Source organism: Strix uralensis, chromosome 2 (assembly GCF_047716275.1).
Source record: "Strix uralensis isolate ZFMK-TIS-50842 chromosome 2, bStrUra1, whole genome shotgun sequence".
NCBI lineage: Eukaryota > Metazoa > Chordata > Aves > Strigiformes > Strigidae > Strix > Strix uralensis.
The window spans coordinates 123,254,940-123,280,820 of record NC_133973.1 but is presented as its reverse complement, the minus strand read 5'-3'; the positions used below and the strand labels follow the sequence as shown (position 1 = coordinate 123,280,820).

General features: G+C 38.8%; 2 protein-coding genes across 2 annotated transcripts; both read right to left on the bottom strand.

Moving 5' to 3' along the window:
- Nucleotides 1–2,799: 2,799 nt before the first annotated feature.
- On the bottom strand, nt 2,800–9,628 carry LOC141940264 (interstitial collagenase-like). The gene is made up of 10 exons (XM_074861041.1): nt 9,493–9,628; nt 8,305–8,549; nt 7,889–8,037; nt 7,676–7,801; nt 6,773–6,934; nt 6,286–6,403; nt 5,498–5,631; nt 4,323–4,482; nt 3,307–3,407; nt 2,800–3,100 (listed from the first exon to the last, which is right to left on the bottom strand). Exons 1-10 carry the CDS (start codon nt 9,595–9,597, stop codon nt 3,000–3,002), a joined length of 1,401 nt encoding a protein of 466 aa, XP_074717142.1. The 5' UTR covers nt 9,598–9,628; the 3' UTR covers nt 2,800–2,999.
- Nucleotides 9,629–16,663: 7,035 nt separating this feature from the next.
- On the bottom strand, nt 16,664–24,632 carry LOC141940263 (stromelysin-1-like). The gene is given in 10 exon segments (XM_074861040.1): nt 16,664–16,764; nt 17,858–17,958; nt 19,220–19,379; nt 19,924–20,057; nt 21,103–21,260; nt 21,395–21,555; nt 22,114–22,239; nt 23,256–23,404; nt 23,492–23,733; nt 24,525–24,632. Coding segments are annotated over 10 exon segments (1,440 nt in total).
- Nucleotides 24,633–25,881: the final 1,249 nt, after the last annotated feature.

Genomic DNA, 25,881 nt, shown 5'->3' with positions numbered 1-25,881 from the left:
TTCCTGTGTTCACAACATGGGTATCTGCACATGAGTTAACTGTCTAAGCTTGCTTGCCACAGAAATGTAATCACTATGGGCAAATGGCACCTAGAGAACATTTCATCTGACTGCATGTAGGAGGAAGACTTAGGATGATTTGTGCAGCTCTCAGGAGCTCACCAAATGTTTTGACCAACGTCATTGACCATGATAAGGGCCTAAGCCTGAGATCACATGAAAACACTTAGGCTGCAATTAAGCCCCCTAAACAGTGATTTGCTGTGCTTTTGAGACAGTCTAGTGAACCTGAGACATTGACAGAGGCCTGGTGACACAGGCCTGGTGACCCAGGACCTAGAGGGTGGCTTCTAGACTGGTAGTTGGAGGTCAATCGGAAAACTTCAGGCACCTTAAAGTCACTAGATACCTGTTCAGGCAGCTGGGCTGAGCCACTACTTTGCAGGCTCAATCCTACCATAGTCAACTCAGCTTGAGTGAAAAACATGGGACAATGGCGAATAGTTCAAATAATGTATTTGACCCTTAGCAAAACTTTAGCAAAGACTGTAACCTGTGAGGGCAGGATTCAACCACCTGAACATAGGTCCTTAGAGAGAGTGTAGGCTCTGTGGGTCTTTGGGAAGTGCTGGTCTCCCAGAAGTCCTGTTTCATACCTTCATGGGTGACTTGGATACCCTACAGCACCTCAAATGCACTAAACACATGTTTAGGGAATTAGATTCCTGCCTGGGCAAATCTGTCTCAGTTAATAACGATATGGGCTACGACTACACACAGAAACAGTAACCAGACACTAGGGAGTGGTAGGCTACTGTACCCTAGTACAATAATTAGCAAATCAGACCATAAACTTATTAAAAGGGAGTAAGAAAATGGCAGGTGACTGTGTGTACTGAGCTTGAATCAACATTCAGATTTCAAATTACTGAAAGCAGTGCTTGTGCCTGCAGGCAGGCAAGAGCTGCCAGCATCAGACACACCCTCCTCCTAATGGTGTGGCTGAAATGGAGCAATCACCATGCTCACGCAGGCAAAGGAAATATTCAGTCATATAAGCATGGGGAATGTTTCTCACAAAGAAACCACTTGAGTTCTCAGTCTTCCTACTCAAGGGAAATCCACAAAACAAATTACAAAACTATGTGCCTGTCAACTAAAACTCAGAACTTCACAGGATACCAAAAGGCATGGACTGAAAATATGCCTTTATAACTTCATCCTTTCTTTAACTTCTTCATCTTCCATGGTTTGTAAATTACATTTTATCTCTTTCTTTCCTCCAAAACATAACCACCTCCTTACCCCTCACTTCCCATTTAACATTTTCTCTGCCCCATGAGTGCCCACTACTTTTTTCTTCTAGAGAGGGATTAGTGTTCTGCTCTAAGTCTGAGGGACTATTCTGGCATTGCCTTGAGATATTCTGCTTCTACTTCATATCTGATGGGAACATGTGCCCTCAACTTTTATTTTTTAATATGTAATTTTTCTAGTGAGAAATATTATTTTTCCCTGTAATCTTGTGTAATGTTTGTAGACCATCATAATCAATTTAGATTTATATACTTCTAAAACAATATTTGATTTAATTGTCATTGGTAGTTCAGTAGCACTGGTTTACACAAGAAAATGTGATTAAATAGTATTGCTACTAAGATTTTGAATTAAAGACCCAGCACCTAAATTAGAGGATTCACATAATTTAACCTCTTCATCAAAGCCTTTGATTTATTGTAATTTAATTTTAGTTTTATTATTTTATAAATTTTTTTTAGGTTTTATAAAGAATATTCAAGTTAATTTTCAAGTATTCAATTTCTTATCTTTGAATAGTATTTAGATTAATTTTTACTCCTGAATTTAATAAATGTAAGAACCACTAAGTCTGTTCTTTATATATGAAGGATACAATTTAATAAGCTTGTAATACAGACAGCTAAGTAATGAAAAAAATTTAACAGGTATGTTTTTATAAGGTTACACATTCTTTTCTCAAAATGCAATTACTTCTATATACAGTAACCTGAAATCTTCCTCTGAAGTATGTCGAATAATACAGATGTTGTAAAAGATAATACATTTTATTATGGTCATATGGCTTCTAATGGTATCAGCTGAGCTACAAACACTAAAGAGAATGTGGATAACCCTTCAAACACCATTTTAATTGAGGATATTTAAAAAAATTGCAGTTAAGCTAGAAGTCAAACTGTCTTTTCCATTAACTTTTTGTATCAGAAATATTTTTGGCCAAGAATTTTCATTTTTAAGCAAACGTCTTCATCCTTTAACCCACTGAAATTAGGAGGGATTTACTAACTACTGGAGTAGTAAGCACTTGAAAAAGCCTTGAGTAAAGAGGTTTATTTGTCTGTTATATGATGTGGCTACCTGTGATAGCAAGGGACTAGTTTCAGTGATTTCAGGGGTCCTTCCTAATCTACATTTCCAGGCTTAAACCCAGTTCCTAAACCCCAAAACATGAAAAAAACCCCTGCCTACACTTGCAAAGACATACACCCTGAAGGGAAGGCTGAGTGAAAGCTGGGAAAAGAGAAACAGAATGTGGAAGTGTGATTTGTAAACTGATGTTAATGAGCCCCAACTGGCCTAATTACCCATAGAATTTTCACCAGGGCTTGTGTGGGATGATGGAGTTCAGGGCCAGGTGACTGTTCCTTTCTCTCGCTTTGGGAAAAGGGTCTGATGTTTCATGCCAGAGTATATTTTTTAGTGTTTGGAAGCTACAGTTGGCTCTTGAGTATTAGTACAAATGAGACATCAAGGACACAATGATATGACAAACATAATTTATTAGAAAACTTTAATGTAACAGGTGAAATTGTGATGAATTATATAAATGCATTACCATAAATAATTATGAAGACTATATTCCCACAGAATTTGGGCAGAAATCCATTCTGACCTGATAGTCATGAAATACTGAAAAATTTGGCACATAAAAAATACGGTGTGCATATGGAAAAACATTGTAATTAACAGTTAAACCAGCTGATGCTCTTCATTTGTCCAACAATCCGTTTGGCACGAGGATCAAACTGGAACTGAGTTGTTCCATGGAAGAAGTAGATATAGCCTAGAAATAAAATTTAATCCAATTATATTTCATTGGTGACTTCAGTATTTTGGAAAAAAAACCCCCAATATAAACAGTCCATCTATACTTGCTATTTTACATTTCCATCTCATTAGGGTTAATAACAGATTTTTGAAAATAAATGATTCTATCTACAGAAGCCCAAATATTCAAGTAAACCCAGATTAAAAGTATGTTTTACTTACCATCTTTCTGGAAAACAGCATCAACTCTGCCAATTTTTCCAAAGTCGGAGACTATTTTCCTAGGATAACCATGATCCATGGTTTTTTTGTTTTCATCATATCTTAACACAAGAAACATCATTACAGTTTGTGAGGAAGCAGACAATATTTTGAAAGTCCAAAGCAAATTCATACACATATGCAACTCTACTGTTACTAAGAAGTCTTATTAAAGATTAGCTGAAGTAGCTTTGTGGTGCTTCCTGTTATGCATTAAGGTGCATCTGTGTGTCTTGAGATTTGAAAATCCTGCCTTTGGTAAAGTTTGTAGTAAGGCTCTCAAGGACCTTGGGAATACAGCCCAGGAATTTATTAATGCATTTCTGGACTGTTCAGAGCCTTGGCCATCACTTGCACAGAAAATGAGTTACTGTTTTGAGGCACGGATATCCAGTTCAGTATAAAAGCAAAACGTAAAACCTGGGAGTCGAAGACGATAGCACATTCCTGAAACATACTTGTATTAGTGTCAACTGTGTACCTCTTAAACAAAATTACTCTCTGAAATTTGTCATGAGCTACACTTGAATTATAAATATGACCATCTGTACAATTAGAGAATATTTATAGTTTGTTCACAGAGAAATCCAGTTACAACACTTTTTATTAGCAGTTCATTTTGTTTGAAATGTGAATGGAAAGTGGACATTATCACAACATTGCACAGAAAAGCAGCTCTGTTGTGGAGAAAAACCGAATAATTTAATAGAAAATCACTCTTTTATTGGGCAGATGTTTCATTCAGTTGCAAGTAGTTACATTCCTGATACAGGAATCTAATAAATGGCAAAAAAATCATATAGAAATGTTGACATTTCCTCGCAAATGCTTAAAATTTTTAAACTTCCAGAGAATCCTGTTTAAATTTCTGCAATATACCTGGTGTAAACATAATTGCACTTGAACTTTATAGTAATACATCAGTCCTCAGGGACAAGTGAAAATATGCATTCTAGTAAATGAACATTAAGCCTTACCTCCAGTATCTGTCAGCTGTAAAGAAGTATGTTTTCCCTGTGGTTTCATCATTGTAAGCTGCATTAACTCTTTTAATAGTCTTTGGGAATCCCAAATGATAGATTGGTTTAGGATAGCCAGGTGCAATGTCATATCCCCTGAGAACCCAGTATTTATCCTCTGAAAAATATGAGCACATTTCATTTGGTTTTGTTATTTATGAACAACACTTAATTGGGTTTTAGATGGGTAGCAAACAATGTGACTTAGATACCAGTATTATTCCTTCCAGTTTATTATTTTAGAAAATGGCTCTGATTCTTACACTGGGACTACATCATGAAGACAGTGGAAATGTCTTTTGTTTCTATAAGTATAACATTATAATCAGAAGGTGTATGGATAGTACTTTTCCCAGATTTTTTTCAAATGAATATAAAGTATTTGTCTGGGTAACAGCTTGGGGAGGGCTGGAGGTTGATGAGTTAATCCGCTGACATTGGATTGGGATATTGAGTTTATTAAATTCCTGTAATATGCTATTTGATTATAGAGCCGTATAATATTTTGAAACTAGAAAATGTGCATTAAATTAAACTATTAAGAAGTGCATATGTTTAATCTAAATGTTTTGGTGATTTTAGATTCAATGAACATATTCATATATGGTAATATGTACTGTAATATGTGCATAATGAAGTATCTGAGACACTTAAAGTGTATTTGAGACCTTTAAAGAAAAAGACTGATCTTTTTTCAGTGAACAATTTTCCTCTCACAGTACACTTTTCCTCCAACATTTTTTCGTTGTTTTTTTTCCCCAAATATCACAAAATGCTAATAAGCATATCAGTAACAGTAGTGTACAAATGCCTGTATTTACCAATTGAATTCAGCAAAAATCCTTCTGCATAAAGTGAAATGCTGTTATCTGAAGAGAACTAGGCCTAAAGAAGGGAAGTAATTTTCTTGTTTTTTAGAGTATTAACTATAACAGAGGGGCAAGTTTTCAGGGTTATGATCTCTGGAGATCCCTTAATGCAGTTTAAGTCTATGATCCCTGGGTTAATTATTTGCAGATTTGTAAGATTCTCTGTTTTTCCTTAAAAAACACTTTGACTTCTGTAATTTCATAGCTTTCAAAGAAGCAGGGAGTACCTGGTTGGAAAAAGTAGAGGATTTCAAGTTCCATTACCTTTAAAAAGTAAAACTTCATCCCTCTCAACGTTTTCATAAGCAGCTTGAATTCGTGATGGTAATTTTGGCCAGAACAATGAGATAAAATTGAGATCCGTCTCTGCCCTCACAGGATGTTTGCGCAGCATATATCTGGTTTAAACAAAATTTATGTAATAAAATAGTTCCATTCCTATCATAAGTGTAAAATAATTATTATAGTGCCTGGAGTATAACAGGGGGGAGATGAGTACCCTTCACTGAATGTAAAGGAAATCTGGAGCAACAGCGTGCTTAACTTTAGGACCTCAGCCACACGCTAAATGTCAGGCAACACGAATGTAAGACCTTCTATTTCTCTGTAAGACAAGCAGGCCAAGAGGTGTCTTCAGTAACCACTTAACAGACAGATTTATAACAGTGGTTTCAGTTCTGCCCCTGCTCTTGTATGGAGGAGTAGCAGAAAGGAGTAGCAGAAAATGGAGACATTGCTAAGGGATATATGAATGAATACTCTTGCTTTGCTATTAGCTGAATTGAGTTCAGAGACGAGTCTGTTGCAGCAGTGGCCACAACAACAGAATAGTTGGAAAACAATCTACAAGTCCTTATCTCCTTCACTGCTCTTATCAGCTAGGGCTCTTGGGATTAATGATTTGAAAACTCTCACTTGTGTAAATTTATGGTGGCTTTCTAGTCCTTCTCTTTGTACTGCATTCCAAAAGGTCGGTTTTCCCTCATGCATTACAGATTTTTTTAAACTACTGGATATTTTAAAGAGATTATATATATGCTTATTGTTGTTACCTGCCCTTGAAGAATATTATTTCTCCACGTAGGGTAGTAATAGCATCAAATGTCAAATTTGGGTCACAAGCTTGTGGAGTTTTGGGTCCTGTTGGCTGCACAGCAGCATTAGACTGTCCTATAGGAAGAATATTTTATCTTTTAGTATGGAGAAATACAAACACAGTGTTCAGAAAGTCTTTGAGGACACCAAGAACCCTCTTTACAGAGAATGAGAAGGCATACAGTTTTAAACTAAGGGTTTGTCACTAAAAACAGGCTTTTAATGTTGATAAAACAAGTTGTGTTCATATTTTCCAAAATGAGATTTTTGCAGAACTGGACTGCAGCTGAAGTTAGCTACCAGGAATTTTCTCTCTTTTATTATCCATTGTTCAGCAACAGTTAAACTTCTCATTTTGGTGGAATAAGCATATCTTAAATGTGGTTTTATTACTGTTTATCAGCCTCTCAAGTAGAAAAATTGAATAAAAATATTTTTTCTTACCATAGATGGCTTGAATGCCATCAATGTCATCCTGAGGAAGAAGGAATTCACTGGGGTCCGTGTAGGAGTAAGTAGGATACATCAGTGCTCCAGGATCATGTGAATGAGATAGACCCAGTGAATGGCCAAGCTCATGGGCAATAACAATGAACAAATTGTAGCCTGTAGGATAAAAATCATATGAAACAAGGTAAAATCTTTTTCAGTATTCAGCACAATCGACTAAATGGGAAACACTTATGCATCCTCCCAAAACACACTATGGGTATAAGAGAGGCTGGAAGCAATGCTATCAATATCACAGCTCAAAAATATTGTAACAGAAGAGCTGTATGGGTGCTTAAGGAATGTCTGTCCTTAACTGTGGTCTCATTGTCCTTTCTTTAGTGTCCTCGTGTCTTAACCTCAAATCCTGTTTCTCCTGTTACCACATAAACTGCTCAGACCAAAGATCATGCCCATGATGAGTGGAGGTTCAGTGATCCAACAGAAAAAAAACTTCAAAACAAAACAAATGCTGAGGTGACAGTTTTGGTGTTACTTGAATACCCCAGTTAACACCAAACTTTGAAGTGCTAGGTTAAGAAGGATAAAGGATTTGACTTGAGAAGTTAACCACCAGATCTTCCTGTATCCAAGTTTTAGGTTTCATCTGAACAAAAACTGTATTTTTAAGTGCTGACTTAGTTGTCATTACAAACCACTATGACCTAGAAATCTCTTTTCTACAAATTGATTCCTACAAATGAAAAAAAAAAAAAAAGAGCAAAGCCATTTAAAAGGCCAAGTTCTGCCACTTTTTCTCACTTCTTGCCTGTAATCAGGCTCATGAACTGCGCATCACATGAGCTAAGACTGTGCAAGACAAAACTATAGAAATGGATCCAGTTACAGAGTCCTTACCTCTTCCATCTTTTGTCCAGGCTTCCTCCTCATCAAGATGCACATCTCCACCAATACCTTCACCAGGCTGGAAGGCATGAGCCAACTGCCCATTGGGGCCATCAAAAGGAGAGTTGTCTTTGTGGTCTAAAATGAAGAGGAAAAAAAATCAGAATCCTAAATTATTCCTATGATTGCAGGTGGCTGTTTAATACATAAAAATATCAATGTTACCTCTATAAGCAAAAGAGATCATTATATCTGCTTCTTTGTCCTCAACTTTTTGGAAAGTCAGTGGTGTCACGTTGCTCCAGACACTGAGAGCTTTTTGAATTGCTTCATTTACATCAGATTGTCTCATCTTTGGGGTGTAATTCAAAATCCTTCAAAGCAAACCCAACACATTATATATCGTTAAGAATAGAGCATTTTAGCTGAAAAATAGTAATTTGTGCAAAAGTCAGAAATCTTGGACATAACTTTCATGAATGAAAATTAATAATGGCTTCAGTTTAGATACTGCCTTCTAGAGTGCCTGTCTTCCAAAAGTCAATTAATCGCTCTGGATGGCATAATGTACTTAGTTCAGACCCCCCCAAATTTGGGAATGCTAGATTTATATTTTTTTGAACCAGCTTAGGAAAGATTACCTGTATGTCAGATTCTTTTTTTTCCATTTGGGATTCCCTTCTGTGAACACGTATTGGCCTATATCAGGTACACCACATCTGGGTTTTTTCATCATCTTCAAAGTGTCAAGATCAGGTTTCCCAGTCACTTCTAGTCCAAAGAATTCTTGCATTTCCTTCAGCTTTGCAGCAAGGGGAATTTTGCCCTTGTTTCTTAAAAGAGGCTGGTGATCCCTTTGAAGATCATAGTAATTCTGTAGATAACTCTGAACCAGAATTTAAAAAAAGAAGAGCATTGTGGTGTATCAGTATTGTCTTCAGACACATTTAAATTTTCTAAGTAATCTTAAACTATTCCCATATCAACATGCCCTGTGTTTACCAGGAGCAAGAACAGCCTATTTTCTCCAGGAATTGGTGTGAAGAGTCAGATATAATTTACAGTTTTCATATAGTTTTCTGAATTTCTTATTTTACTGAGGGAATATATGAAGAAATGTCTTTAAAATCTAATATTTATTATTAATAATTAATTCCATATTATTCATGGTGCCTAATTACTATAACAGCAAAACTTATGAAGAAGCTTATAACTGGTCTTATTCAAGGAAATAGAGATTGGCAGTGAAACTCCACACAGCCAGGACTCCCAACAAAGCAGGTGACTACTAGAGAGTCAGCACTTGGGTCTTCCTACTAAATTTCAACAATTTTGTCTCCAATAAATAGTGTTGTGTCTATGTAAGTGTTGTACTTCTCATATTTTTCAAATATTTTTCAAAATATTTCATAAAAGATCTATACAACAGAACATTGAAATACATGCCTACTTCAAGCAAGTTTTATACCTTATGTTGCGGAGACAAGACCTATCACAAGTTTCAAAGCACATGCTGAAATGTAAATTGTTGTTAACTATTTCTGCCCAGCCAGGAGCCTTGCTGCTAGAACTCATGCTTTGGTAGTTTTATTATTATTTTACTAACAACATCAAAAATGAAGTTAGACAATATTCATATGACTTTTGGGTAAATAAGTTCCACATAATTTTCACATGTTTTCTAGATCAATAGGAAAAGTTTTCTCTTGAAATGTCTGCAAAATGGTATATCTTTAATTTGAAACCATATTCTGTGAAAAGAATTACAGTTATAGCTATTTCTCAGACTACCTTATGTTTCACTTAGAAATGCACTGAAAAATATTTACCTCTACAAGCCGTAGGGTTTTTCCTTCATCTTCTGCCTCTGGAGCCACAGGAAAAGCAGAGGAGACAGCCACATATAGCAACAGGACAAGCGAAAGAATCTTCATCCTCGTCTAAGGTTGTCTGCCTCAGTTTCACTCTTGAGCTATTGAACACACTTCTCAGCTCTGTTTATATAGCTAATTTGTAAAGCAGTGACAGCCTGACTCATGCTGTATAATATCCTCTGATTAGCACAAATGATGCATAACAGTTTCATCAGCAGCTAGTGACGCAATGTGTTCAACTAATGTTACTGTCCTTATTTTGCCTGAGCCTTCTGTTTTGGGCAATTTTGTAGTGTGTTTAATAAATAAGGAAATGCTTTTCAGGTAAAAAGTGGAGCTACATTTTGTATTTCTTTTCGAATCATGAATTTAGAGTATTTATGGCACAAGATCTTGACAAACTGGAGAAATAATAGGAAATAACACATAACAGCAATGTAATATATTGTATTATAGTGAATAAGATGCTATATATATGTCTTAATATTTAACAATATATAACATATTATGTTATAATATGTAATAATAAAATATAAAAGACAGTACAAAGGACTGATCTTATCTAAGAATAATTGGCATCATAATTCCAGGAGGTCTGTCATCAGCTAACTAAAAGTTCCATCTAAAACAATCTTATGATGCTAGCAAAACTGAGTGCTAAAATGATTTAACATTTTTTGACTGATATTAACAAAAATCAGTCATGTTACTGGAATGCATAAACTGGGTTTCCATATGTATGGTAAGTAAAATAGCGTTTATACTCTTGCCAACACAGATAAGGTCTGAGCTGCAATAGCATGTTTGCATGCAAGTAGAGATGAGCTCTGGTTGGAAAGACTCCATGAAGACCAACAAGAATTTTTGTAAGTCTGAAAAGGGAAGATTAAAGTAACCATTTTGTGACTCTGTGTTGACTGTTTCATGGCAGGAAGAGTGAGGGGAGCCATGATAATTGCTGTTAAATATATGAAAAGTTTTTCCTAAAATGGAAGCAGTTACTGTTCTCTAAGACTCTAGAATGGTCTTAAACAACAGTGCTTAAGTTAAGACATGAGGTTTGGGACTCTCTGAGCATTAGTGGTATTTGAGATGCTCTAGTGAATCCCACCTGACCTTCAGCTGCCCTGGAAGGTCTCTATAGCTCCTCATGGCAGCCAGTCCCAGGTGGGTGTCTCAAGTACAAGCAAATGAGCAATGAGGTGGAATCAGCTTTAAGTGTTTTGTCATGTAGATATCCAGAAGTTATTTAGGTGTCTAAGCTCCTATTTTGTACAATGGATTCTAGTGAGTGATTCAAGTGCCCATATGACATGGACTTTAAGATGAGATTAATATCTATACTTCATTGACTGTATTGGCTAAGTCTCTATCAATGATAAGAGGAGTTTAAATACCCAGGACCCATGAGGGAACCTGCAGTGTAGACTCCTAAATTGAAAAAAACATTTCTAACTGCAAGGACAGCTAAGCATCAGAGTAGATGGCCTAAAGTGGCTGCATGTTTGCTAACTCTGGAAGATGTCAAGTATAGGCTGGACATCTTTCAGATGGTTTTGCTGTTGTTGCCCTTGTTGACAGTAAAAAGCCTCCTCAGAAACCTTAAAGGGGAACCGTATGTATCAGTGTGAGAGGGAAAAATACAAATATGTGCCATTGTCTGAAGGAGCTCAATAGGGGATGAAGATTTTAATTGTGTTGGGAAGTACTTCACTTAGTTTCCCAAACATCAGGGAAAAATAATGTACTTATTATATGATTCTACACTCACTGTAGCACCCCCTAATTATATCTAGGTTCAGCAGAGCAGTCATCAATCCCGGGAAAAGCAAATTACTTTATACCTTCCAATGTGAGTTACATTGCTTGTCTAGTGTGATTGACTAAAGCTAATACAGGACATATCAAAACCAGAAGCAACAGTCCAGTGCTGGTATTCGAAATGATTAGGACAAAAATTCTTCAAAAGGTACAGCTTTTGCAGATGTAAAGAGATTCAGCCTCATGGTTCACAGTCCAAGGAAACCTCACTCTTGATTAATCCATCTTGATTTTCAGCCATGAACAAAAAGAATTGTGTGTGTTGGAAATTTCTTCAAAGTCTGCTACAACTCACATCATCGTGGGATTTGTGACATGCTGCTTAACTTCTCTAACTGTGTTTCTAAACTGGTGTTATTCCCCTGTAAATATTTCTCCTTCATGTGTTTCTGTAGGTTGGTTTATATAGTTCCTGATTCAATACCTCCGTTTCTTTCTTGTTTGTTTGTTTTTTTTTTTTTTTCCCCCTAAAGAGTAATTAACTCCTTATTTCTTCTATCATTTTTTCTTTTATTTTCTGAAGGCATCATAGGTGTGTTTAAACACATACAGGCAAAGGAGAGATGTTGATTAATCAGATGTGTCCTGCGGCTGAGGTGGTAACTTTAGGAAATCATGTGTTGCAGCTTGCTCAGAGAGACCTTGCACATTTCTGCAAAGGGTCTATGGCCTTTTAATGTGACCAAGAGGATATTGAGTCAGGCAGAGGGTGAGAGGGGACATCTGGTTGTTTTCCAGGAAACTTTAAATAAATTACTTTCCAAGGCAGCCAGTGGCAGGACTAGAAAGGCCTGGACTCCAACACTAGCTGTGGGAGATGTTTATGTATTTCAAGAGTCACCGAGTCAAAAAACTTAAAGAGCATTGGGAAGAGGAAGCAGAAGCAGTGGCTTTCCTCCGTCTTGGGAATTTCCACAGTGTTGGGCTACAAAGTCACATCCTATTTCACTGTCTGCATTGGCTTCCTACTGCATGTCCTTTGGCACATCTCCCTCGAACAAGGGAAAGAGAGGTTTCAGTCGTCTTCTCTTCCCATGGCGTGCTAGCTAACACATTGCCACCCTCTCCTTTTCAAGCACTTGCCTTCAGACAAAAAACTCAAAACCCGACAGAAGGAGACATGAATATGCTAAGATGAAACTAAGAGCCCTAGAAATACATGAGAATTTTTACTGAGTGCCAACTGGTGTCTACACAGTCCCTCACTTTGTGTTGCGTTGCACCTGCACCTGACTGGCACCTGACCAGCACAGTCTTGTCCTGGCCTCTCACTAAACCCAATTTCTAGCTATTTTCCTGGGCCAGGGACTCTGTCCTGTGTGCAGGGTGTGTGTGGGGTGGTCTCAGTGTCAGCCCTTGGGGTGGGACCAGGGGCTGGAGGCCCCAGTGTCTGTGATGCTGTGACTGGAGAGACAGGTGCGTGAATGTCAATTTGGCAAATATGTATGTGTGTGAGCACAAATGACAATCCAGCTGGATAAACCAGTAAGGTAAGATGTTGAGAGCTGGATGTCAAAGTGGCCATAAGCCAGGGCTGGATACTGGAGAGACCAGGGTTCTGTGGGTCAGCTACTTGAGGGATGGGGGACCCAAGTCAGCAACTGGGGAAGCTGTGGGATCTGGAGCTGGAAAAGAGACCTGTTTGTGTGTGTGTGCATGAGGTAGCAGAGGACACCAGCACATACCAGGGCAGTTGCTGGATGGACGGCGTGTCTGAGCCCAGCTGCTGGGAGATCCATAATGTCTTTTTGTGTACCTGTGTGCATGTGTGTGTATGTACCTACTGGGAACACACTCTTAGCCTCGCTGCTGGCTGGACCTGGGGGCATGGAGCTGCAGCAGCTTCACCTCTATCAGGGTACCAGATCTGGACAACTCCTAACACGTTGGCCCTGCCTGAAGTTTGCCTAAAATCTCCATGTAACCAATGGAGAGAGGTAAACTTTGCCTTTACCTACCCCCAATTGTTCTTCAGAGGCAGCTCTTGCCTGGACCGCAAGCATCAGTACCTCATTCAGGTCACCCCAAATCACCCCGCCAGGCCTGGGACCCATCTGTTAAGTCAGTGCTAAACCCAAACTGGGTGCCTAAGGAAGAGAGGTTCAACACTCTTGTTAAGAAAGGGTCAGCATTTTCAGGGGTTTTTCCATTGTACACTCAGGCAGTACAGGATTGTGTGTCCCTGTATTAACAGTGATCATGCTTTATTTGTACATGTTTTCCTCAGCAAATCTGCACCCTTGTTCATGTTGAGGCAAGACCTCAAAGTGTCCCTTTTCTAGGTACTCTACTCACTGTTCCTTGTTCATTAAGTCTGCATAGGAATGTAAGCACTGCCAGAGGTCTATCTGGCACATTTCCTCTTTCTAGCGTTGACTGAAAGGGACATTTAGGCAGAGAGTAAGAGGAGACATATTTCCCCAGAAGAGTTTCCCAGCCTCGAACAATTTTCTGTCTCAGTGATTTGCATTTACTTTATACTACACTTACCTAGGGCTTGAATTTGACTCTTCTGGCTATGTCCCTTTTCCCCTAGTTATATCTGATAATATTTTAAAATGTTCTAATGGCTTTCATCCTTCTCTCCCAAAGGAGAAACTTCCATCCACACCCCTGACTAAACAATAAAAAAATAAATTCACTGTGTGAATCATAGCAGAGTTTCCCTAAATCAAAGTCTGTCACTACAGAATTACTGTAGAAAAGGGAACTTTGATTGATAGTTCTGTATACTTTGCAATTCTAAGAATTATTTACTATTATAATTTGTCACAATGATGTCTGCAATTGCTTTCTCAGTAGCAGGTGGCACTACAAAATACAGTCATCATTCCTGGAGGAAGTACTTTTATGTCTGTTCTGTGCTCTAATGCATAATGCAACTCTTAATCTCTTAATGTGTTTTCCAATCTATTTTGAAGCAACAAAATAAAAGTCTTTCTGCAAACCCAGAATGTTACCCTGAAACAAGCTATTTTGCTTGGAGGATGTCACTTTTCATGTGAAGACTGAAGTGTCAAAGATATAAATCATGTCACTCTGCAGCAATATTCAACTGGTAGCCAGATATTCACATGAAGTTAGAGAATTCATTAGGAATTCTCTCTTAATGATCCAAGTACATTTTAATACTGAGATGAAAAAAACAAAGGCAACCCTCCAAGTAAGTCATATGTCTTAAAGTTTGCACAAAATCATGGCTTAACCTCACCCAATATTAAACATTTCCTTTATAGAAATGCTGTTGATTCTGCTCCAGGAGAATGATCAGTCACTCTGTTTACGATTCAGGGTGCTGCTCTAAACAGTGTTAGGAACACAATGGTATAGTTCAAACCACACACAGTCCAAAGGCCACTGCGATAGGGCTCAGGATGTCAGCTGCTGAATCAGTCCTAATTGTTCTATTGTAGAAGAGTAATTCAACGTGACAAGTTGCAGACTGGGGCAGTGCCCGAGTTACACCTTAGTGACTTGCACAGCCTCAGACATGGCATCATCAGTGATTTCAGTAAAAGGAGAAGGGAAGGAGTGCCACTTTCCATGCCAAGCACCTGTTTTCTGAACACACAGGAAAACCAAATTACATTCTTCATCCTTGCAGCTGAGCTGTTGCCTAGGATGGGAACCTGCTCTGTTGTGCCCTGGGCATGACTTCCCTGATGGCAGACGGGCCCTGGGATGCCTTGCAGAGTCAACCTTACTGACTTGAAGTCCTTTGCCTCTAAACTTGGCAGTTGTCACACAAGCTGTGCAGATGTAAAACCTGTCCTGAAAGAGGCAGCAAGAGATCAATGTCTCCACACTGATCTACAAAACAGGACTGGACCATTTGGGACATACTGGAATTGGTACAGGCTCACAGACCCCCAGTTGGATTCATGGTGGTACCAAATATGAAAAGGACTGGTGACCCCAACCCATTCGTCCCGTCTGGCTGATGAGGCCTTCCATCTACTGCTGAAACATCGACATGGAAATACAAACAGTGTGGATGTCCTCAGCAGCTGGACTCAGACATGCAGTCCTCCCAGTAGCTGCCCCTGCACTTTCTGTATTCTCAGTAATGTATGAGTCCTCACAGCTTGTAGACATGCTCCAGCTGCTGGTACTCAGGTCTCTTAACCTATTTAGCAGTCAGTCCAGCTTGGAGTTCACCCAAACACATGTAGAAAGAGCTCACCCACACATAAGATATGATTTACTGAGAAGACAGGACCAAATGTGCATGACACGGCCAAAGAAGCACACTGACCTACAGCCTGTCTGCACATAACCAGACCCCTCCATCCACTTAACGCTCTGTTTTCCCAAACCTGTTCCTCCCCAATCTACCTTGATCCTTCCATTACTCTGCCTTTGATCTTTCCCTTAATCAACTCATAATAAATTTTGCACATTCTCACAGTCCCCTTCAAACATGACATAATAAGTTTTACAAAATCCCCAAATGGTCTTCCCCTGGATACTGATCCTTGTCCCCCTGGCAGTGACCCCTCAGCCTGTGAGGTTATGGGGACCGTCTCCCATTGACACATGGTGATGGGTGTCCCCCAGTCCATGGGGGCTCCTCTGGGACAGCTGTAGAGGAGCAGAGGCAGGTCAGGGATGACTGGAGCTCCCCTACATGTCAATGTGCCCCTCTGCTCATGTGTTTGTGGAGACGAGCTTTTAATCACATATATATCAATAAATATCTTAGGGTAGGATTCATCACACTTAAGGTTAGACTTCTATAATCAGGTGTCTAACATAAACTGCTCAAACAGGCTGCCTCTTCGCTCAGTAATGACAAGGAGCACTTCCACCCCTAGGCACCCACCTCAGGCTAGGAGGGATTGCTCTCTGGAGCTCCTGTCTGTCTCTCAGTAGTTATAAACAGTAGCTTTGATTAGCCTGCTTGCTTAACTTTGACATATCTAAAACAGATTGAAAGTAATCCTAGCTCTAGGAACAGAAATGCTCTTCCTTATGGACGTCTGACTGGTAGGGCTCTGCATAGGGTGATGTACAGCATGAAGAGTGAAAAGAAGACAGTGGGAAAAATAAAACAAGACACAATTTTGTATCAAAAGTAAAAACTGCATTGTTCTTTGGTAAGCTACCAATCCTGTTGTTAATATCATACATATATACACATCAGTATGTTAAATACTGTTCTGTTATTTACAGAAACAGAGATTGTGCAGGGGCTGAGGTTTACTAACTTTGAAGTGCCTATACATTCCATATATTTATAAAAGAAAAAGTGTTTCTAGTGCAGTAACACTGCATTCTTTCCAACACCATTACAGATTTCATTTCCTTAACATGGAAACCAGAAGTTTGTCTTTAGGATGCGTGTAACTGTCTTCTTATCGGGGTCAAACTCAAATTGCTTTCTTCCATGGAAGAAATAAAAGAAGTCTAGCGGGAAAAAAAGCAGATGAATCATGGTATTGCAGATGGAAAGATTAGTATGATTTAACAACATCTGGAAAGAGCTTGAAAAAACTTTGGATACACTTACGCTGCCAACAGCATCTGTTCCCAGGTGTAACCTCTGCAAAATGGTGCATAGCAGCATGGGGACACTTTCCATAGCAAACCAGCCATGCACACACTGCACAATATACTTAATGAATCCTGTGAGGTGATCCCACAAAAAAATTATCTTTGTATCTTTCTGCAGTTTAAAATATCTGCTGTTATGCAATGGCTGTGTAGAAACCCTGCAGAAGGGTATTTCTAGCCTCCTGTGAGTAAGCGTTGCACAGCCTGGAGTGTGGCACTGGGCACAGCAACGTGCGAGAAGGTACAAGCTTGCTGGAGTGCTGTCAGAGACTGTGCGGGGAGGGAGAGGTCCAGCCTGGGGCAGCTGCATCCACACTGCCCACCGGGAGTGATGGCTGCAGTTAAGGATCCCCAGCACCATGTATAAGACTCATTTTGGAGGAAGCTGGTAGATTTGCTGGGAAGCCATTAACTTGCATGGGTTTTGATGATCAGGAGATGAGGAGCCAGGAGGCAACTGGGAAGCTGTGCCATTTGGCAGTTGTGGATGTAACGTTGGGCCTGTTCCAGCATCTCCCTGTCTAAGTAATATTCTCTCATGCAGGAGAAGGTAGTGCCAACTATTATTCTCGAAGCAGTGCCATCTTATGTCAGAGGGCCAGGCTTAGATAGCCTTGCTCACAGCAGATAGACCTTATGTTTTGAGACATCACTGTCTTGAGTGGTGCTCTTCATGGTGTGAGGTGCATGTCAACATGAATACAGATATATCATTCTGTCCCTTGGAGCTGGACTTTCCATCTGTGAAACTCTGACCATAGGTGTATTATCACTATTTTTCAAGGGGGTAAAGTGAAGCATGGGAGCGTTATGTGACGATTTCAGGGTCTTGTTGGTCATCCTGAGGGCTATAAGAAGCATTTAGAAGTGCCTCTCTCTGTCCAAGCACTCTCAGCCCTATGACCCTGAGCATTTAATATAGATTTTATTAAGAATAGTTACTCACTCTCATGTTGAAAAACAGCATCAATCTTCCCATTAATTCCTGGAAATGTATCCCTTATCAGTATAGGCTTCCTGTCCATAGACTGACTTATTTTATCATAACTGAGAAAAAGATAAACAGTGTGATGTCAATGAAAACTGTAATCAACTCATGATTAATTTGGCTCACCTCATTCTACCTACCAACAGGTAACTGAGTTCACTGAAGACTTTCAGTATCATTTAGGTAGCACTGAGACAGGCATGATGTGCCATAAATAATTACTACTGTATTAGCTGCACTGGAAGAATTGCTTCAGTTTACATCAGCTCAAGATACTCTAAGAATACCTAATATTTGAACCACCATCATAAATCTGCTAAGAGACCATACCTAAAGGAGAGCTAGATATTCTTATCTCAAACATGTTAGATTTGTAAGATTGCTAAAAGATGGCTTTCATGTTCCCTCTCTGTAAGAAATATTTATCAGGAAAAATCTGATTTTTTCTTAAGTTATAAGTTATTTTAAGTAATTTTACTTACTTATAGCAGGCTGTTCCATTTTGAGTGAAGTGCAGTTTATCTATCAGTGCTAGAATAAGAAGGCTTCTGAAAGCATTTTCATTCTGATACTTTTTCTGAGTAAGAGATTTAATGATCAGACAGACTGCTCAGCTAAAGTCCTTCAAGCTATGAGAGTTTGAACTAAAATGTGGAAGTCTGATCTTCTGCTTAAACTACAGATAAATGGCTGAATAGTTACTCCAGGATGATCTCTGTATGTACAATGACTTGGTAGTTGTGGTGGCAGGAAAGAGAGAAATTGTGCTGTTCATCTGCAAAAGTTCAAGTTATCTACTGCTTCTGTTGCAGGAACAGCTCCTTCAGTCGTTAGAAATACATGTCCTGTAACACAAACCTGAGCAGTAGGGATTGGGATGAAAAGGGGAAATAACCATGAAAAGCAGATACTTCTTTGCAATATATGCATTTATCAGTAACTTTATGAAACTGTCTGTTAGTAACTGGAAAAAGGGTGGGATACTCCTTACCTCACAGAGACATTTTTGATATAAATAGTGAGGTTCTGACTGATTTCCTGAGCTGACTTGTGGAGCTGTAGGATGGCTTTTTTCACAAAGACAATTAAATGAAAATGAATAAATAAATAATAAATAAAAGAACTGTTAAATAATTAAATCAATTAAAAGGAAAACTAAAAGCACTGGTTTACCTCCCTTTCAAATATTTTTCCATAGCCAGTTGTGACACTGAAAGACATTACCAAAAATGTGTGACTAATGCATCCTAAATCATGACAGGATATTGATCATGTGATTATCTTTGCTCCTATTTAGGAAAGTAGCACAGGAAATGTTACCTCTAAAATTTGTCTGCTATGAAGTAATACATTTTCCCTCCATTTCCATTATAAAAAGCAGCATCAATTTTGGTAACATCCTTTGAAAAGCCCAGGCTGTAGACTTTTTTGGGGTATCCAGGAAGCATGGCATCTCCTTTCAAAACCCAGAATTCATTCCCTATGAAGAAATGTTGATGAAAACATGTTATCAGAATCTTCTTGGAATGACACAATCCTTTTCCTGAAAGCCAATCTTTTAATGGAAAAAAATGCAGAGAGAAAATAATAGTTACTTGAAAACATTCTACATACTAGTTCTAGTGTCCAAAAAAAAATGCAACAATAGTTGTTTGCACCACATTTTATGAAAACTGAAATTTCAGTCTTCCTTCATAATTATGTTAGTTTTCTACCAGCTGGGAAGAAGCATGTGTTATAACTTTAAAATTCAATAGATAGTTTTCCAGAAAAAAAGAAAAATAAAGAAAAATTATTTTGGCAGGGAAACTGCCTATATTGACATTATATATTATATATTGACATTAAAAAACAAGATACATGTTCCTTATCGTAGATAATATTTTTGTTATCTCTGTGATTAAAATATACCAATTTATTGGACTAAATTAAAGCTTGTGGAATCCTACAGAAAGAGCTTAAAACACAAACTCTCATGACTACTTGGAAAGACAACATAGGAAAATAAAAAGACAACATTTTACCTTTAAAAATGACAGTTTCGTCTTTTTCAGGAATTTCATATGCAGCATCAACACCAGGTGGCAGCCATGGCCAGAACGAAGATATCAAATTAAAATCAGCTGTTCTGACTGCAGGATGCTTGTGCCAAAAATGCCTTACATAAGTATAGAACAGGTTTTAAATAAAATCAGACGTTCACACACACTAATGCATGAAACCACATCATGGCAACCAGGGCGGGATTTATCTGACTAAACCCAGTCATGTTCCCTAAGCGCCCTGTAATGTCAACAGAAAGAAAGTTATTTCCATGGTGGTTTTCTCTCATCTTGATGCAGACATCTAAAATAGGTCAGATGAACTGTTTTGTCAAAACATTTATTATTTTCCCTTACACAGAAAGGGAGCCTAGAGAGACCTGGCTCACATGGCTGGTATGGGGTAAGATTTTCGGAATAAAACCCCACCCTAAGGTTGCCAACACCAGCTTAGAGAAACAGTCGGTGCACATGAGGATCTTCTGCAAAATAACACTTTACTGGCTTTGTGGACTCCAAACTCTGAGCTCAAAATTCACTTTAACATTGATTTTAGGAGGGTCTGAAGCAGGGGAAGCACAGCCCTACCACATGAAGAAGAGGGGAATCAGCTCTTTTACCCCTTCTCCTCGAGACTTTGGGCTGTCATGCCCTGGAGAAGGACAGTTTGTCTGAGTCTAACACTGAATCAATTATCCTTTCCTTTTATTATTATACTAAATCACCACTGCAGGGGGTCTTTAAGCAGGTATTGTGTCAGAACTGGTAAACTCTCAGCTCTCTCAAAGCAGGGACAGAAATGATGGTGCCATCTGTCCCAGGGCTGGTGGTGCCTTTTGTCAAAGCTGAAGTCTCCCAGATGCCAAACACTGAGGACTTGCTTACAGACTGAAGTGAAAAAAGCCCATGTTTTCAGAGCATCCATCTTTCCCCATCCTATTCATAACATTCCATGTTTTAAAGGTGATCTTCCTCCTTACACTTATCTCTCTTCATTTCTCCACCACCCTCTTTGTTTTTGCCTCCCACCTCTTATCGTGCTTCCCTGTCTCGCCTTCCTGCCTTAAATGGCTGATATTTTTCATAAACGTATTTTTCCATGCTGTGGGGCATAATTTAAAAATGATACCCAGCTATTTTACTTTCAGAAAGCTGACTTACCTGTCTTTAAAGAACATTATTTCTCCACGGAAAGTGGTGACAGCATCAAAAGTTGAATTGGGGCCACAGGTGTTTGGCGGTGTGGGATCTTTTGATTCAGTTGGGTCTTTTATCTCAGTAGATTCCTTTTGGTCATTATGGGTGTTAGAAGATGGTCCTGAAAGAAGCAGTTTATGGAAGAAATTAAAGTGAGAACTGATTCGGGTATATCCAGTAGACAAAAATGTCACTGAAAGGAATTCCAAAATCTTTGAAATTATAAACACTAGTTGATTAATAATTGTGAATTATCATAGAGGTACTGAATGCCATTGATATCATCTTGCTGAAGAGGGAATACTGAAGGGTCAAATTTCCTATAAACTGGGTACATCAGAGTGTTGGGGTCTTTGGAATGGAAAAGTCCCAGTGAATGGCCAAATTCATGGGCAGCAACATAAAACAGGTTTGTACCTGAAAACAACAAACAAAACACATAATAGGAGAGCTGTGTTTTTTCATTTGTCCTGAAAACATGAAGGACATAAGGTAGGTCAGAAGCTTTCAAAACTGTTTGCTTAAGCAATTGATACTGTTATGGAAAATTCAGTTGGAGATGAAATTCTGGTCAGAAAGAAAAATAATGACATCATTACAGTAAAGTATAAGGAAATAGTCTGTAGATCCTGCAGAAGTCAGTGTGGGAGAAGGACCCTGGACCAGTGCAGGTGATGTAATTGTGCAGGGAGAGACAAGCAGGTTGGAGGAGTGTGGAGAATGGGGCTGCCAGGTCCCTCAGCTCCTTCCCAAATAAATCTCCATCCAGTCCATGGCAGAAGTTCAGCTGGGGCCTTAACTTTTTAAACCAGAGGGCTCAGAGTCTTTTTATAGCTATGGAAACTAGCTGCCCAATGCTCCTTCAAATCAGACCCATTTTTAAACACTTCTTAAGGAAGAGAGGAGGCAGACACTGCACCCATGATTTCATGTACAGCCTGCTTCAGGAAGGGCTTGAAGAACTTAATTTCCTACCCTCTGTGCTTTTGGTCCAGGTTTCATCCTCATCGAAGTGAGCATCTCCACCAAAGTCCTTGCCAGGTGCGTAGGCATGAGCGATGGACCCTCCTGGGCCATCAAAGGGGATGAAGTCATTGTGACCTGCGGAGCAAGTCCCATACACAGCTGACTGGGGGTTATGGAGGTTACAGGTCTCAGCCCTGCACAGAGCTCTCTGTTCTGCTGATTTTGTAAGCTCTCAAGTTCCCCTTCCACACAGATTTGCCAAAAGCTCTATTTTTCACATGGAAGATTTAGGAACATTTGAACTGATGCATCAGGAGTGAAATCTTGTTTTTTTCAAGAAATGGGTGGGCTGTTGCACCCATACTGCTGTTGCAAGGGAAGAGAAGGACATGGTTTAGGTTAAAATACATTTCCTTTTTTGGACATAAGGTTTTTTCATAAACTCTGTGTCAACAGTCATCAGATGGTTAACTGAACCTGGCTGGTAATTTAAGTGTTGATGGCAGAAGCAAGATCCTGGGAAGATGATAAGCTCTTGAATGTAGTATCCAGAAAACAATTTAAGAACACAGAGGTTACGTGTGGTGCCAGCACACTCTGCATAGCTTAGATGAATGGATATGTTTGGGTGGGAACAGAGAAGCAGACTTAAAGAATACATGTGCATGATTGTTAATGAAAGAGGGAAAGCTGCTGGTAAGCCTACCCTGAGGGCAATGCAAAAATATAAGCCTTGAGTCTGTCTAGAACTTAGCTCACACAAAGCACATGTCTAATCCCAGGAGTGTAACTAGAGCTACCTACTCTGTAATACTCTGAGCCTGGGTATATCCCACAAACCCTATGCCTCTTGTGGTTTGTGCACACATTGGGCATCATATACTAGTTACAGATCCAGTGAACTACAGGCAGCTCGTTACATGTATTTTCTCCTTTCTTCTCTTCCTCTGCCTCTATACCCTCCCTCAAAGATTGTCAAGAATTATAGCCATAGCACCTTGATCAGGAACTGTGTTCTTCTGTCTCCTTGTTCAGTCTGACACTGAACTTTGCATATGCTATCTATGAGAAGAAATCATTAGCATTTCAGGTCAACAGCTCTATAAGGCAGTAACTTGGCAATAACTCATAATGGTTGCGTAGAGTTTTACCTCTGTCTGCAAAGGAGATCATTATGTCTGCATCACCTCTGTCCTTCTTGATGAATTTCAGTGGGGTCACACTGCTCCAAACACTTAACGCTTTCTTGATTGCTGCATTGACATCTGCTGGATGCAAGTCTGGTGTGTAGTTTAATATCCTTTAAAATATAAGATAGAAAACCAGCTGTGTACAACTTATGCTGTGTAACACACTGTCTTTACATTAAGAATTCCACTATAATTACCTGTATGTCAGAACTTGTTTTGTCCATTTTGACTTTCCTGCAAAGGTGGAGAACCCAGCTATGTCAGGGAATCCACAGCGATGTTTCTGTACCAGATCCAAAGTGCCAGAATCCAGGTTCTCTGTCACCTCTAGTCCAAAGAATTCCTGCATTTCTTTTATTTTTTGGGTCACTGGACTATTACTTTTTCAAATGAAAGAATCTCCATCTTTCTTAAAACCATAATAATTTTCCAGGTACTTCTGAAAAAAAAAAACCATTTTAGGACAGTCAATGGTGTTTGCTGTTGAAACTTGTTAATAAATTATACTAGTGCCACTTCAGACATGTACTTTTGATACTTTTCTTTCTGTTCCATGGGAGCATGGGTAATTGGGTTTGTTAAAGCTTGTATGAATACTTTCTCTTAATGATAGATTTTAGCATTATGTTATCACTATAAATGTTTTGCAGTTTACTCAGAATACATTCAAAATTAATATTTGTCTAATGAATTAATTATTTTCTGGTAATGTACCCTCCACTTACCCTGTGCTCTAGGGTTACCCAGAGACATTTAGAGCAGGCACTGCAGAAGCTGTTTGAAATATATGGCTGAACATAAAATTTCATCAGTACTATCCCATTTTCTCACATTTTTTGACAGTAATAATTCAGACAAAATAATATCCTTATTTTATAGTTATATCTCATAATACCAGAAGTCACATAAATAACCACATTTCCACCTGAATCAAACGTAGACTGACTCAGTAGTTTAATTATATGTAGAACTAACACATAAGTGAATGCATCATCAGTTTTAATAGTTCTCTACAAATATATAAACCAAGAATGAGTCAGGGGTAAAGAAGCCTTTTTCATCCTAGTACAGAATGCAGCCCCCTCTATTTTGAGAAATACTCAATCACATTATTCACCCTACTGGAATCTGCAGAACTAGCTCCTCAGCTACTATATAATAGTTCCAGAGACTGCAATGGAAGCTCAACAACTGCTAAAGATCTCCTCCCCAGAGGTCTACCTTCCTCACCTGGATAAGCTGTATGCCACCTTCTTTCTTCTGCTTTGTATCTGCAGGAAAAGCACAAGAAAGTGCTGCACATAAGAACAGAAGAAATGGGAGGTTCTCCATTCTCATTTTCACTGGTCTTTAGAAAATTCGTTGTTGTGGTCTGCCACACACCTGCTTCACCTTTATATACTACTTGTTTGCTTTATAAATCTTTCCAATCCCTGACTCATTGATTCTTACAATTTCTAGTTAACAACAGAACACATGCGAAACAATGAAAAAGATTGGTGCTGCCATTCATCTGGTTCCACGCCTGTGCAGGTTTTGCAACATGAATATATGATTAATAAGGAGATAATAGACCTGTAGTTCTTTTTAATAAGCTGATTGACTTTTAGCTATTAAAATGTAGGCTTACTCTCCAAAAACTTAAAGTATATCTCTTTAATGTTTCTCATTCAAAGTTAGTATTGATATCAAATGGGTTGTTGGAGTACCTAAAGGGGAAAACATTCACAGAAGGTTAGAGGACTGTAAATCACAAGTAGAAAATTTGTTTTCTAGGTTTTTTTGTACTTATTTGTACAGGAGCATGTACTTTTGGAGGCTATTATATGCCATCATCTTTTCCTTTGGTAGAGTCCTTCAAGATTAAAATGTCAGTGCTGTAACTCTCTCTTTGATGAAGCACTGCTTTATTCATGCATTTTTTCTTTGATACCTGGATAAAACTTCCTTTTGTCTGCAGAAAAACATGGAAGTGCCACAAGCAAGTGAAAACACTTTTCTTAGCATAGCTAAACTCATTATAAAAATCAAGCCAAGGTGTTTGCATGCCACTTTTATTCAGCAGTTTCTACTGTTCTCAGAGAATTGCCCGATTACTTTGTATTTCATAGTCTCCTTCTTTTATATTTACTGTAAGGTTTTAAAAAGCACTGAGGTTTTCTGGATCAAACTCTTTGATGTTTTTTTCCAGTCAGAGGATAGGGTCCTTTATTCTCCATGTCTGCCGTTGGTGGTAAAAACTACTGAGACTCAACATCAGGTCTACTCTCCAGCTGGGTCCACTTTTCCTCCATGCCCAATCACACCCTCCATGCACTTCCACAAATGAAGACAAAGCAGAGGTAACAGTGAAGGCCCTGGGAAACCTGAATAGAGATGTCTACTGCCATTGAAGATGGACTTCTGTATCTGAGACTTCTGCGTGGGGCTGACAAACCTGCAGCACTGCAGGGCAGGTGAGATCTTGCATGCGCAGAGAAATATATCTCCTTCCACACAGCTGGCAGGACAACAGAGCTGTGAAAGGAGAGATTATAAATATATTGTACACTTGAGATATTTGTTGAAATTTTTTCCTGCTGAAGAG

What these genes read in the sequence shown, in the direction of transcription:
- LOC141940264 (XM_074861041.1), bottom strand. Translation starts at nt 9,597, where the DNA reads ATGAAGATTCTTTCGCTTGTCCTGTTGCTATATGTGGCTGTCTCCTCT. An exon ending in ATAATATTCTTCAAGGGCAG is followed by an intron (nt 5,632 to 6,285) that starts GTAACAACAATA and finishes TGTTTAAACCAG; the next exon opens with ATATATGCTGCGCAAACATC. An exon ending in TGCTGTTTTCCAGAAAGATG is followed by an intron (nt 3,101 to 3,306) that starts GTAAGTAAAACA and finishes TTTTATTTCTAG; the next exon opens with GCTATATCTACTTCTTCCAT.